Source organism: Pezoporus flaviventris, unplaced genomic scaffold, assembly GCF_033815535.1.
Source record: "Pezoporus flaviventris isolate CSIRO_AGI_PZ_B2104156 unplaced genomic scaffold, CSIRO_AGI_Pfla_v1 ptg000001l, whole genome shotgun sequence".
NCBI classification, from domain to species: Eukaryota; Metazoa; Chordata; class Aves; order Psittaciformes; family Psittacidae; genus Pezoporus; species Pezoporus flaviventris.
In genome coordinates, this window is record NW_026892549.1 from 28,554,430 (window position 1) to 28,569,943 (window position 15,514).

The 15,514-nt window shown below is 40.5% G+C and overlaps 1 protein-coding gene across 3 annotated transcripts; it reads right to left on the reverse strand.

Annotated features, from left to right (window-relative positions):
- Window positions 1–507: 507 nt before the first annotated feature.
- GHITM (growth hormone inducible transmembrane protein) lies at window positions 508–11,282 on the reverse strand. 3 transcript variants are annotated; one of them, XM_061449962.1, is made up of 9 exons: window positions 11,165–11,282; window positions 9,554–9,713; window positions 8,071–8,170; window positions 6,739–6,850; window positions 5,460–5,601; window positions 4,286–4,394; window positions 3,292–3,480; window positions 2,536–2,707; window positions 508–1,725 (listed from the first exon to the last, which is right to left on the reverse strand). In XM_061449962.1, exons 2-9 carry the CDS (start codon window positions 9,680–9,682, stop codon window positions 1,638–1,640), a joined length of 1,041 nt encoding a protein of 346 aa, XP_061305946.1. In that variant the 5' UTR covers window positions 9,683–9,713; window positions 11,165–11,282; the 3' UTR covers window positions 508–1,637. The 3 variants fall into 3 exon arrangements, with proteins under 3 accessions (XP_061305946.1, XP_061305925.1, XP_061305935.1); XM_061449941.1 differs by having other exon boundaries at window positions 11,142–11,266; XM_061449951.1 differs by having other exon boundaries at window positions 11,138–11,260.
- Between the last annotated feature and the right edge of the window lie 4,232 nt (window positions 11,283–15,514).

Sequence of the window (15,514 nt, forward strand, 5' to 3'; positions counted from 1 at the left end):
AATAAATTGATCAAGCATATAAAACTGCTTAAAAAGATATACCCCTCTAAATAGGCTACTTACACTTTGCATGATCAGAGATTTCTTCAAGTACTAAGCATTCTTCTTCAGCTGTTAACAGTGCCAGGAACTAGGTTGTGCCATATCATCTTTGGGCACAAAGGATTTGCAACAAGGTTCTTCACAATCCAGCTTCCTTCTTATGCTTGACAAGTCTAAAAATACTATGGTATATGACAGACATGAAAGCAGGGCTGCTGCAGTCAGTAGCCAACAGGTTGCACTAACAGAACCACTTGAACCAAGTGTAGATCAGCATCTTCCATCTGGGAAACATCCCCAAAAAGATTCTAACCAGTGAAACTGGATATAATTTGTTATTTCTTGAACAGAGGAATACATACTCTCTTATAAATGAAACTGTAGCAAAAAAAAAGTATCTGTAATACTCTTCAAGTTATTAGCGCAGAGGCACTAAAATTTCTATTAACACAGGGACAGTGAGAGTTGTCAGCTTGTGAGACTAGAATTTTATTGTTCATAGTCAATACATAAGCACAGCATATCTACCAGAAATTCAAAGTCAGAGTTGTTGACGTTACCTCTAAACTTTCTTGTGCCCCAGAACTCACCTTTTATTCCAACATAAAAGAACTGAGTTTGGTAAGTATTTGTTTCTTAATATTAAATCAATTTCACTGATAGGGAACATTCCTTTTAAACCAAGCTAAACATACCAACTGGGGGTAAAGTTACAGGCACACAACAGTACGGTAAATTTACGATACTTGGGCTTATAGCAGTCTATTCTCAATTCCCTCTTTCTGTGCCAACTGTACAAGCTTGTCAAAGGTAAGCAGTAAGAGACAGAGCTTCATCCACAATACTGAGATTTAGTCACTGGAAGACAGATACATGCCTATTGCTATTCAGTAATTTGGTAAATCTAGTATCAAAAAAACATAGCTATTATACCCACTCAACATTAAAGCACCGAGTTCTCATTTGCACTCCAGAAAAAGACTGAAGTTCCCATGGGACAAATGCCGCATGGTTTCCCCATCTTGCCTCATTTACACTTTTTGGTCACCTCACTGGTCAAATCCAATGCGTTTCTGACAGCTGCTTAAACCTTGCTGAATATCTGCCCAGGCAGAAGTCATTACTGCATTTAGTGCCATAATTTGTTCATAAGGTGTCACTGAAATATCATTTATGCAATCTTCACTGAAAAAAATGCCATTATCTCAACAGCATTTCATAAAGTAGCTTGTGTCCCTACTTGTGTAAGAGATACTGTTTAGAAATGATGGCCTTTACTATGCAGTAACAGGTAAAAAAAAAAAAAAAAGAAAAAAAAGCTGAATTGCTGTCAAACCCATTAAAAAGCAGACAATTTTACTCATATATTAAAAATAATTTACTTTCTCAAAATAATGTACAATTAGAAGCAGTTCACACTATTTTAACAATGAGCTGGAAAATGTTTGAAGAAAAACTAGTAAGCCTGAATCACACTGCACTGAAACAATATGATGAAATGCTTTATATTCCTGACTTGCAGCAAAACTTCTTGTAACCATAATTTTTTATTTAGTATGTGCATTAAGGTAGGCTGTCAGACACACAGTCTGGGTTTACTTCCTCCTGCTACCTCCACCACCTGCAAGCATGGTGGCCACCCGAATGAAGATGTTCAGTGTATCTGTGTAGATACCCATACACCTAGAAAACAGGAAATCAAAGTGAATTACTGTTGAGCAGATACAAATAATATTATTTGTATTTCGCACCATTACACTTAATTTTTAAAAGCCTTCACGAAGCATCTCTAACAAAACCCAACTATGATTGTCTCCAGTGCTTGGTATGTCAAAAAACCCCTGTATTTTTGTTCTACTATCTCTGCCTTAACAGGTAGTATGCTGTTCTCGTACAGGAGCTCTCTGCTTTTATGCTGTACTTTGATCTGTTTAGCTCCAAGAATTTTGAAGAAGGTCAGTATTATTCTATTTTAATTATAGAAAACCAGAATCAAGGAGATAAACAACTCAAGATAAGACAGACAACATTTACAGGGAAGTTATATGTACTGAGAATCAATTAATCCATCTTTCCCTATCTGTCACACTGTTGAAGATTTTTATTTAGTGACAAAGGCTAGCGAATATTAAATGACTATGAAAGAGTTAGCATTTTTTGTCTCAGATGATACTGACAGATATTTGTAGAAAACAGCTATAAATTCTCCAAGCAATGCTTTAGAAAATAAAACTGCTTTTTGGAAGTACTGCTGAAGGCATGTGACACCACATTCACCCGTTTCTCTCATTTCAGGCAGATGCTTTCAATTTTAACTGCACTAGCTATTTTCACACCACATCTTTAAAGCCTGTGATCCTTCACACTTAATAGCAATACACTTCTGAACAGTAAATAAAAGGTCTGGCATAGTTTAAAAGCGTAGTTTGATATAGCCTGAAGCAAATGCTTACACAGTCATTGAGATCAGCTGCATTAACACGTAATACTTACGCATTGATTGGGTCGTATTTTGTTACTCCATAATATGGAATAGTTTCTGCACGCTTAATAACATGCTGCGTATCATAGAGCAGGAACATGCCAAAGAGTACTAATCCACCATAAACAGCTACCGAATACAAGCCGGCACCAAAAGCAGAAGTGGGAGGCAAGAACATGGACCCTGGAAAGGAATGCACAATGTACAACAGTATTAAAGACTGCTACTATACGTATCTGCTACTCTGAGCTGGGTCAAATGGTGCTTACTGTAGCACACTTTTTTCAGTGAGTATTCAATTCTCAATTTGTGGTGCTTTTTTGATAGCAAGAGCTTTAATACACAAGCTGAAGATGTCACATATACACCCTGATCTAGTAATTCTGAACACCTAGGGAATTACAGGTATTTCATGTGAAAGTGCTTCTGACCCTAGGACTACAACTATGCCTAGAAACAAGGGAGAAGAACAAATAGACCAAGAACTAAGGTCACATTTACTGTCTTCCCTACCCAACTGGCAGTAACTAAAAATACAAGCCACCACTACTGGCCATTTTTCAGATTAACGTGCCAGAACTGTAACTTCACATTTACTGTCAAGAACACATTTAACAGAGTATTTTCTGCTGTGCTAGGTAGGCCTGCAAGGGCTATTTACAGCAAAACTTAATCGGACAGATCAGTCTGCAATTAAACAGGAGTTGCATCCTAGCAGTTTAATTTTATAACCTACTTTATCTGATAGTATTAAAACAGTATTTTACCAATTGAAGAGGCAAGAACAAAGCCTAGGCCTATTCCCAGGGGTCCTCCCATGTTCAGGAATTTTTCACTTGGAGCACACATGGCGACAGTGGAGAGCCCTCCAACAATTCCAGCAGTGTACCAGGCAGCTCTGATGAGCAAGGGACCACCCAAGAAGGCTAGAGGAGCCACCACTGCACCCATGACACCTAGCAAAGGAAAACAAAACACCACCCATTATATTCGGAACAGATCTGGTAAAAACACCACGTGCCAAAAAATTTTGTTTTACAGCCAGGTAACATGGCTCAAACTAATCCACTTACATGACAAAAGACAAACACACTTTGCTAGAATCATGTATGAAACCTCTTATCTAGTCTACTAATATCACATTAGGTTTTAACTTAGCAATCACCAAAATAAACACAACTTTGTCAAAATGTTAGCTCTAGAGAGGAAAATACAACTCCAGTGCTTAACATACATGTGTTTTTCATGAACCATGAATTATTTCTGGAAAAACAGTTTTGAAAAGTAATAGCCACTGTTATTTGAAGTAGTCATCATTAGTGAGAAAACGATCTGTAGTCACATCTTGCATACCTGATGGGCACATGTATTAAAGCAGTTTAATACTAAAAAAAAATTGTTTTTCTAGTCCAAGTTTTCAAATACTTTCTTACCCTGCAGAGCTGGAGAACAGGAAGTATAGTGCTTATAGAAGCTATGGTCCCAGAAAGCAATCACAAACCCAAAGCAGCTATGAGATCAACTAATTCTATCCAATGTGGCATACACATATCTCAATTTTAACTTGAGCATGACTTTTAGAAGATTATGAAAAAATATGGGCACTTAAGGAATCTTCCTGACATTCAAGTCTCTGAAAAAAACCCTAACTCTCCCACAGCAGTATAGAGAAATCTGCCTTAAAGTCAAAGTTCCCTTAAATTAAGAATCTGGTCACACTGAAGCACAGACATCTCTACAATGAAAATTAAAATCATATACCTGAATGCATCATCCAAGCCAAATGTTTAGCAGCTGGACTATTTTCATAGGATATGGACCTGACCAACATTCCAGCACCGATCATAGCTGCAAAAGTTGCACCTATTGCCTGTAAAAAAAGCATTACAGAGCTCAAGTTATCATTAGGACATAGTCTCTGTTCTCACTTCCTGAAGTCAGTAGCGTAAATCTGAAAAGAGCAACCTAATTCATAACTGGGGTGTTTGTCAATTTTTCTCTTGTAAGGTCACAGTAAAAGGTTTCTTCATCCTAGTTTGCAGTAAGTTCCCATTTTATTTAGGCTTCTAGGAGCCCAAGTTTAGTGGTAAAATGGCAACAATCTCTTAATTGTGTATTGTAAGAGCAAGAAAACATACAGTTATGCCCCTTACTCTAATCCTCATTACAGTACCTGAAATGTTAGCCTTAGTTTTTGTCTTGTACATTTCTCTACACAAAGCTAGTACTCAGTTCACACACTTTTGCCACCAATGATTTTTAAACCCCAATGCCTCCCCTGGTTCCAAGCAGAATTATCCAGCAGCTAGCACATAGGTCAAAAACGTACACTTTTGATTTATCAACAAGGATGCATTATTAAATTAATCTCCATAAATTATGTAAATGTTGGCATTTAACTATTATCACTGCACTCAACACACAGAGTATGTACTAAGCAGTCACATTTTGTTAGCAGCACTCTTCAATGATTTGCCTACTAGCATCATTTCAGTCTTGGCAAACAGGAGAGAGATCTCAAAGAGCTATACAAAAAAGCACAGGGAGGAACAGGAATGCACAGGGACATCGGTTTCCATTTTAGAAAGTGACAGAAACAGCTTCATTAGCCTCAGATGACTATTTACAACAGATTCTTCTTGCATATAGGTGGTAAGGATAGCACAGCATGGACTTTTTTCTTACATAATTTGTCTCTAACAAACTACAAAGTAGTACAGAAGGTGCACACCAGCATGTAGTTAGAATCATCAAATCTTAAACCACAGAATATCATTAGCATACTTACATAATCTTAATGGATAAGGAGATCAATGTAAGTGAAGTTTTGACATACTTTTCACCAAGTAATCCACATTTAGTATTCTTTTGCATCAACCATCACATTTAGGGTCATTTCCCAGTAAATGTTTTTTTTTTTATAACATAAGCTTACCAGCCAGGAGCCTTTTGTCATAAGACTCATGAGAGCTGGAGATCTGCTTACTGCTACAGCAGACAGTGCTGTCAAGCCAATGCTTCCCGCAAAGTACATGTAAGTAGTTTGAATTCTGTCTTTCACATACTGTGGCCAAATACTGAAAAATAAGCATATAACTTCTAAGTCATGCACAGCTGTATGATTACCAATATCAGAATAAAGACTAACTGGAAACATAATCAAGCTGTTAAATATATTCATAGCTATTGATACAAATAAGGTTTCATAAAAGTGGTGTGATCTAACAACTTCTGCCGTGAGTTCATCTTGTAACAGGAGTTGAACTTTTAAATCTTGCTGGTCTAATGTAACAGAACTCTCTACAAACAGTGCAACTTGCAAATAATGATAATTGCAGTTCAATTCTAAGAAGAAAGCATACAGAGGAAACAGAATAACAAATACGTTTTAACTATGGAAAAACAGAGAATGGTGTATGTATAACAAACTGGTTTAAGGAAAATGCCTACAGAATGCGAACTGAGCGCTAAGCAGCTTGCTAAGCAGCTCACAGACTGCTGAGTCACAGTCCACATGATTATCTGACATCACAGGCATGAATGTCATTTTGAGAGCTCTAACAATAGCAACAGACTTAGACATTATGAATGAGTTCTTGCAGTATGATTTGGTCACACTATGGACAGGAAGCTTTCCCTGCTAACACCAAACTTAAACATAATGCACGCATTTTCTCCCATTTCACTTTTTTGACTCATTACTTCAAAGCTTTTGGAGAAAAAAGCCAAACACAGACATATGTATCAATGAAAAGTTTCTCAGATGCCAAAGTTTTAAGTAAAACGTATTTATTAGAGCATAGGTTATGCCAAGATAAGTAGCGTGTTCCAAGGAGACTCTCTTTCCAACATGCGGTATTGAAGTTTAATGAACAGTCTCACAGGAACACCAGGCAAAGTGGTCGTAACAAGTTTTACAAAAGACTACACTTCATAAATTATCAGGGGCACACCTCATAAGGCACATTTATATACTCTGCACAAATAAATTTCAAATTTAGCAAAACAAGTCGCTTAAGTCAATATCTGCTTAAACCTGGATAATTTAAATTTTGCTTTCAGTTACATTCTTTAAAATCCTGTACAGAAAGCAGTGAGGGTTTTCTGTTCAGAGCTTAAAAAAACCCGTAAGCTATGTGTACGCTGGGTGTTATCAGCAAAAGAAGAGACATACAATGAGGAGGGAGATTCACTTAAAAGTGAATCTTACTTACGCAGCTTTTTCAATAGCTCCAATCTCACTGGACATGCCCATTCCATAGTAAGCAAGGGCCCCCAGGCCAACAGCAGCCCCTCCAGCAATAATAAATTTCCCCAGGCGATCAGCTGTATGAAGAAGAAAAAATATCCACACTGTTATGAATGCTTTTTCTCGAATAGTAACATCCTCACGAGTTTTGTTGTATCAGCAATAGTTGATCCATGTTAGACTTCCTTCTTAAAGTTCCACTTAAGTTACCAGGTCTCAATGAGCTATACGTGAAAAACTAGATTCATCCTATCAACACAATGTAACTTCATAAAATAGTGTAAGAAATAAGAGACCAACTAGCAACATGCCAGGTTTACCGACCTTCATTAGTGACAGCAATTCCAACATAAAACCAGTTAACAGGCTCTCCAGCAGAAGAGTTCACCTGTCAGCTGATTTAATATACCATTTCACTATCCAACTCACTATAAAACAGGAGAAAAATTACATGTTGCATTCGTTCCTCTCATTCATCTGCCCTTAAATACTTGCTCCATCCAGGGCTCTTTGGCAGCCATTGGATCCAAATAAGTTTATAAAAGGATTTCCAAAGCTCATGAACAACACCACATGATTTACCATCAGTTTCTGCTGTCTGACTTTTAGGCATACTGCCTGAGTGCTAGGTATCAGATTACTGCTACTAACACAAATACCAATCATAAAATACTGTTATAGTAGAAGAGCTGCTGAGACTGAAGACTTTCAGTTGTGTAACCCCAAGTCTAGGCATTTTCCTAATGTGTTATAATCAAGACACTAGCCAATCTAGATATAGTTTGTCAACTCAGTGCTATTATAGGATATTTACAAGCCTGTTCTGTCAGATACTGCTACCTAAAAAAATCCCTTACACACTAGCTGTACTAACAAGCACTGTAAGACAATGCCCACGTAACACCAGAAACTTTTTTACAAACTCTACATGCTGTACAGAAATCCTTCCTTTAAACATTGTACAAAGTAGATATAACAAAGCAAGCCTGCATACTTTTTAATACCCACAACCAAATCTCCATTAAGAGGCAACCATTTTGACTGAACAGTTCTCAACAGCAGCTTAAAGAGGAAACATGGAATTTCTCTATATTGTGACACATTTGTAGTTTTAAACTCTACAAAGAAAGACAAGCAGAGAAACTGTCTCCAGCTGTTTGACAGAGATTCCTAAGCAAACTTACACATGAAACAATATTCTCAGTTTCCTTAACCATTCAAAGGAAACTTGATTCCTTCAAGGAAATTTTAAATTAAGCTTCTAAGATTCTCAGTATTTAAAGCACAGCTACCTTACCTTTAAGTGCAGTTTCCGCAGATGGCTCAAATGCTGCTTCTTTAATTTCCTGGCCAATTTTTCCACGCCTTACACCTGTTCTTACTCTCGTGGCGTAACACTGTTAGATTCAGAGATAACATAAAAAAAAGACTAAATTAAACAAGATAGAAGATACTTATTATCAATTTACATGCTGCATTTAAAATAGTCTCTTAATTATTCCTACTTACCTCCTAAACACATGAAGTAATTTTGCTCAAGGAAAACAACTGCACATTAAAGTTTAGGAACTGTTGTGAGTAACATTCACACATTCTAGTAGTACAGCACCAATGCAGAGAATTTCAGAAGCTGATTTCCAGTCTGCATTTCTTTTACTTTGGTCCCACAAGGTCACAAGGATTTTTATTTATTTTTGTAAATATAAAAACATACTATTTACATTAAAAAATTATGTTACTTTCTGTGCGAAAACACTCTACATAAACACTCTTCTTGCACAATACTTACACTTTACAGACACTAAATTTGGAAAGCCATCACAAATTCTGCTTTGAACTCTAGCCTTGATTTAGAGAACACACGCTGAATGAAGGCTTATAAACGATTTTTAAGGCTGACAAGCTTCAAATAAACAAAACATGCTGCTCAAAGTCTTAGCAATCTGCAAGAGCAACAAACAATAAACTCATATTTCAGTTCAGGAACAACATTTGAAGTTTCCTTACCACTGTCCCAGGAATTTCTAAATTACTATACATGCACCTGAGCTCACTCAAAACTGTGAGTTTGTTTTAACACTAAAACCTGAAATCTAAAAGCCATTAGAACAATAAAAATCAGGAAGTTTATCACAGCATTTCAGTTTTGTTGTGTTTTGCATCTATAAAAATCTAGCATTTCAATAGTTGTCACCTGAGCAGAAAGCATGTCTGAAATATCTTCCCTAAATGAGGAATAAACAGTGTCTTAGGATGACGACAGTCCAGTTTTCAAAATTGTTGGTTAGGCCAACGATAGTCCTGCCGTAATTCAGAAGTTGCTGTAACCTGGACTATAGCTTTAAACACACTAAAGTCCTTGAAAAGAAAGCTTCTACTTTAATATTATACTCAAGGTATATATATTTAATATTATGTTCAAGAGTCTTACTTGGAAGCAGGGAGCTATGACAAGAAGTCAGACAAGACTTTCTGCTGATCTTGCTCAAGGGTCTTACATAACAAGACTTGTCCGTTGTTAAATTACCTCATTTAAATTCTTCTTTTCCAATTTCCATGGGCAAATCTTAATTGAAATAGAAGTTACTAGTTCAATTGTTCTTAAAACCCTGGTTTTTGACTGAGTAACGTTATTCTGTAAATCAGAGTGTGTACCTCAAAGAAACACAAGGCTCATGATCATTCAAAACAGGTACTCCATGTAAAGCAATTCTTTTGGCAAAACACTCAACCCTTTAAGGTATCAGCAGTCAGAATCATCAGAAAGAGAACTGCCTTACCTGGTTAGGCTGCCAGAGCCTGTATGCTTTTATACTGGAGTTCCTCAAAGCTGGGGAAGTCTGAGTAATGGTGGGGCGGATAGTCTGGCATGATAATGCCCTCAGGCATACTAGCCTTGCAGCCAGCATGGTTGCTTAGGTAATTTAATACACTGTGTTCCTGCAAAGGCATAAGAAAAACATGCTTTACTATTTAGTTACATGGTTTTCAGAAAACAAGGTACACTTACTACTTGCTCTCAACTACTCTATAGACTGTAATAGAAATGGTATTATGACTAGAGTTATGTAATAAAAGCTAGAACCTTCTTAAATACACAGTTCAATTCTATCGCTATTTGTCTTCCATTTCCAGAGACTTCTCTCACAACTGGCCTGAAAACAGGAGAACATACCATTTGTCATGCATATAAATTACATCAAAACCCTTCATGTAGTTATGAGTTACTTTACCAACTAACTTTGAGACATAACACTTCATGAGTGCTCTGTCCTCCAGAAACTATTCATAAAAGTAATCCGAATCTATTTGAATTTCAGCGAAGTATAAACCCAAATAAGCAAACAGCACAATAGATAAGCTAGAACAAGTTTTAGACAGGTATTAAGCTATCCTTTGAAGAGCTAATTAGCTTTACAGAAACAGTACTGAGTCAAGGTCACAGCCCAGAACACAAATCCAGGGCAACTTGTGAAGTTGTGACCAGAAAACGGTGACATCACTCTTGGGCAAGTGGACTCCAGACTGCAGCAGTATTAAAACTGCTAGCTTACTTCCACAAATAGTGCATATATTACACAAAGTCCCCAAGCTGTTGTAGGTACAAATACTTTAATTATGACTATACACCTCTCACAAGATGCCCCAACAACCAATATGTTTTCCTTCACACAACTGTTTGTAGCTTGCATGTACAGTCCTAAATATAAAGAGTATTCTAAATGAAGGCAACTTTAAAGCTGCATGAGAAACGAGCATCCACAGCAGTGGAGAGCTAGCATTAACGACAAACAAGATAAAGTGGTGAAATTACCCTGCTGCTAGAAAATATTACTTCACTTCTAAACTCAGTTACGAAATCCTCCTTTTTTAAGTGAAATTAGTTTCAGAGACTCATCCAGTTTATGCCACTAAACCCACTCTTCCACGGGGATTACTGCGTTTGCAGGAATTTACAGTGACAACTCCGTGATGATGATAGTTTTTTGAAACTGGTAACTGATGCAAGACAACTTCAAGCATTAAATTAAGAACAAGGACGAACGACACCAGAATTAAAAGGAAAACAAAACACCATCCACATTCCAGCATATTAACTAGCAAACACAGCAGTAAGGAAAACCAGCAAAACTACTGCTGCACCAAAGTATAAGGAAACCCACTCCCGCCTAGCAAGCGCGGCGTGACTCCACTAAAGGGACAGGGACCCGTCCAGCCTCACGCCTAGGCCTAGGCCTAGGCCCAGGCCCAGGCCGCGGGCCCTCAGTGGCTCTCGGCAGGGCCCTGTTCCCTCCGCTGGCAGCTCCGCTCCTGCACCCCAAGGAGCCCCATGCCGCTGCCCCCCCGCCGCCGCCCCTGCTCACCTACGTGACCGCTTCTCACCCTCTCACCCCGACCGACACTTCCCCGACACCGAACACACAGCTCCGCAACAACGCCTCCCGGAGAACGGAGGTGACGCCAGGCTGCGCCAAGCTCTCCCGGCGACTGGCTCACTCACCCCACGTGACTCCGGAGGAGGCAAGCACCATTGGCTGGGGGAGGCCGGGTGAAGTGACGCGTGCGGCCGGCGGGCCTAGCGCAGAAGCCATCTTTGCAGAGGGCAGGGAAGTTTCTGGAAGCCCCGCAGGCTGTGTGTGCCTGACACAACCGCGCTTGCTGCAGACCGTCAGTCAAGCGCTCCGGGAGGCAAAGGGCGAACAGCTCTGACTGGCAGCCGTTTCACCGTGGAGACCCCATTTTGAGCGGGGCTCCGTCGGTCGCTGGCCGGCGGGTTCGCTCCGGCAGCGAAGAGAAGAGAGGAGAGGAGAGGAGAGGAGAGGAGAGGAGAGGAGAGGAGAGGGGAGGGGAGGGGAGGGGAGGGGAGGCGAGGCGAGGCTAGGGTAGGCGCAGTGCGGCACTCCCCCTCCCGAGGGGCGGGGTGCAGCAGGCTGGCCTGGCCTGTGCAGCTGACGGGTGGTCTGGAGGTCCCAGCTCCCCGGAGATACTAACGAATGTAGAGAGGGTGGTGTCCAGATGGCCCCGAGGGGTCGGGCTTGGCTGCGTAGCAGGCCGGGGCAGGGGGGCTCGACAGGCCTGTGCCGCAAGGCCTGCGTGCCTCTGGGCTGCGGCTGCCTGGCAGCGGCTTCTGCTTGCCAGCAGGTGGCATGAGCTGTGTGGAAATACCCGAGCGAGGCCTCCTCCAAAGTTAACTTACTTCTGAGGACTATAACAATCCATCTTGTGCTATGCGCTTTCCCCTCCTCCATTTTGTCAGCTGCTCGGTGTGCTGACGCAGGCTGTAAAATGGCAGGGAGGAGAGGTTTGGCAGCGAGTGCACCCAGGTGTGCCGCAGGGACAGTGGCTCCTCTGCAGTGGCCCCCAAGCAGGGCGAAGGCAGGGAAACACAGGCTGCAGACCTTCAGCATTCTGGCCCACCTTAAGCTACTGCTGAAATTTGGGGATAAATCTCCCCTATATTAACTTATCCTTGGAGTTACATGTTTCTTCCATGTGGATATATTGCATAACTTAAGATAGGTGCCCACATGCCAGATAAGCGCAAAATACAGTACTGCGTACATCCATTACAGAAATGTTTTTTTCCAGCCCTTACCTTACAGTCTTGCCCTTTGCTGAACCTTGCAGCTTCCTTCAACCCTCAGAGGGCTAAGCTTCCCCCCCCCTTGGGTAAACTTAACTCTTTACTGGCAGATTCTCTCCAGCCTCACTCCAAATGGTGATTTTTTTTCCCAAGCTTAACCGTAAACTCTAGAGCAGCAGCACCCTGGACTACCCATTCCTCAGAGGAATATTCTTTTACAGCCCTTTGTATCCTTTGGCAGCTCAACTCCCTTTCCACCAGCCCTAAGCCTAGGCTAGGCTAAAATGCTCACGAGGTGGCTGAGGCTATATCCTCAACGTTACCAGAAGAACTTTTGGCAATCCTTCTTCTCTTTTCTCAGCCCTTTTCTAGCCCTATCCCAGCTGCATATTAGTCTTCCTTGTTCTCTTGATACTAGTGCTAATTCTAACCCTAGTTTGAGCTACCAGTCAAGCATGATTGAGAAACAGAGTATTCTTCAGAAAGAAACTCTTTTGACAGCTCTGTGTTTGTTCTGGGAGGCCCTTTCCAGCCCCACTTTAGCTGTGGCTCTGTAGTTTCTTTCACCTTGAATGCTATATATGAACATGGTTCCTCACAGCCAAAAAAAACAGGCTGTGAAAGCTTTGAGCAGAATCAAATACAACAACAAAAAGTTGTTGAATATAGAATTAGGTACAGAAATAGGTGAGAGTTTCAGATACAATTTTGAGATTGTGAGATTAGCCTTTGTGTATCTTGGAGCATGCTTTAATTTATAAGAAAAATATGGTGAACTGCTAGTTTGCAAAATGAAGAGAGATTAGATGTGGAAGAGGTCTGAAAGTGTACCAGCACATAGGATCTTGAAGGAGAATTTGAGAAGAATAAAGCAGAAGAATGGATGAGAGAAAGGTGGAAATTCCATCAAATGAGGCCAAATCCAGTGGGATTCAGGGTCTGATTCTTACTTACTCTAAAGGTTATTTGCTTTTCTGTGGAGTGAATGAAAAACCCAAAACTTTGAAGTCTGTTGCCCTGAGGTCTCCTACATGGAAGAAGAAATGCCAATTTCAGGCCACAAATATGTTGTTTATTGAGACTTGTAGTGTTTATTTCAGAGTTTGTAACACTCTGTAACTGTTAGGTACTAAAGGGTTCATTACAATAATATTTATAATTCAGTTATTAATAGCCATAGTTTATGCAAGAAATCAAACTTATCTCTTTTACTACATCATGTAATCATGTAAAAAAAAACATTGCCTGGGACTTCTCAGATAAGATCCTGAATCCATCTCTGCCCCAAATTGTTACTTAAGTAGATAGTTCTGCCAGAAGCAACCCAAATCCACACAGGGCCCACACTGCAGCAAATTCGGCTGTTGAAGCTTTTTCACAGAAACTTGCCTACAATGCCTACAAGATACTCCTTTTCTGCTGGATGGCCAACATGTGTAACTGCTGTAGCTCGCGAATCGGTGAATGAGTGGGAAAGCAGTGGCCTCTTGTGTAAACAAGTCCCAAACCATCTAAGAGTTTTTCAGTTAAAGCCAGAGGGTTGGATTCTATCTGCAGGCACCAGTGTAACATGGCTATTTCTCTCAGATGGGAAGGCAATAGCTTCAATCACTGTGCCACCTGGTATTGCTGCAGAGCTTCAAAGCAGCTGGCTATGCTTTTGCAGTAGTTCATGCTCATGGTGACAGAAACATGGATAACAGCGTGACAGGCTCATTGGTGAGATGGCTGCCAAATACACACATAAAAATTTGCTTCTTAACTTCAATGCACTATTCCTACATGGAATTGTGTTCAAATGCACTGGATCTGAGGCCAGTGCTGTTTAGCATGTTTGTTAATGACCTGGATGACAGGAGAGTGCATGCCCTTAGTTTTGCAGCAGATTATAGAAAATTGGGAGGGGTGGGTGATGTGCTTCCACCGGGAGGGACATCAGTTGGCCTGAGAATTGGGCAAAGAGGAATTTTATGCAGTTCAACAACAGGGAGTTCAAAGTCTTGCACCTGGGGAGGAGCAGCCCATCCACCAGCATAGACTGGGGCCCCAACCAGCGTGAAAGTAGACTGGCAGAAAAGGCAGACGCATGTTGAACCTCCAGCGTGCCCTTGTGGCAGAGGCAGGCAGCAGTATCATGGGCTGTGTTAGAACATGGCCAGCAAGTCAGAGGAGGCTATCCTTTCGCTCTGCTCAGCGCTGGTGAGGCCACACCTGGAATACTGTGTCCGATGTTGGGCTTCTCTGTACAAGAAAGATACAGGCAGACTGGAGAGAGTCCAGCAAAGGGATACGGAGGTGATCAAAGTGACTGGTAACATCTTTTACATGAGGACAGTCTGAGAGAAGTAGGACTGTTCAATCCAGAGAAAAGAGGTCTTGGGGGGTTTACAAATGTGTATAAATACCTGATGGCATGGAGTAAAGGAGTAGGAGCCAGACTCTTCCTCAGTGATTTCCAGTGACAGGACAAGAGGCAAGAGACATAAACTGAAATAGAAGACATTTTGTTTAAACATAAGAATTTTTTTCAAAAGCCATACACCGTCCTGAGCAACCCGCTTGTGCAGGGGGATTGGCCTAGATAATCTGCAGAGGTCCTAGTCGACTTCAGCTATTCTGTAGTTCTATGAAGGATTAACATAATGATTCCTGACGGATCTGAAGCACTTGTGATTTTTCAGGACTGATATGCACCAATAAGAACTGTTTGGAAAACAATAAACATTTTTGCAAGTGGTATGTAAAAAAACCGGTGATGTTTCCAAAGAAAGAAAAATACCAAAAAAGAAAAAATACAGAGATACTGTTTTGTGAAAATAGGTGAAAAATTTCTCAGAAATAAAAAATAATATAAACAGGGAAATTTACACTGATACAAAAATTCCCCACGATTTGAATGGGTCATTTTTCAACCTACAGTGTGTTTTGCACTTGCAGGAAATTCATCATTTTCTAGGCAGAATCAAGTACAGTTTGATATTAAAGGGTTATTGTGTAATTAGAAATTTTGTAGTATCAGAAAATACCATTGCAAAGGGACATAAGTATCCCAGAGGGATGTGTAAAGTTGGCATGGCAGGCCTCCAAGTCTGTCTGCTGGGCAGAAGCTAGGCTCCCTAGTTCCCAGGTGTGAAATATCCCGTAAGCGACTGCAGCC

What these genes read in the sequence shown, in the direction of transcription:
- GHITM (XM_061449962.1), bottom strand. Translation starts at nt 9,682, where the DNA reads ATGCTGGCTGCAAGGCTAGTATGCCTGAGGGCATTATCATGCCAGACT. An exon ending in TGTTCTTGCCTCTTCAATTG is followed by an intron (nt 2,708 to 3,291) that starts GTAAAATACTGT and finishes ATTCCTTTCCAG; the next exon opens with GGTCCATGTTCTTGCCTCCC. An exon ending in AAATACGACCCAATCAATGC is followed by an intron (nt 1,726 to 2,535) that starts GTAAGTATTACG and finishes CCTGTTTTCTAG; the next exon opens with GTGTATGGGTATCTACACAG.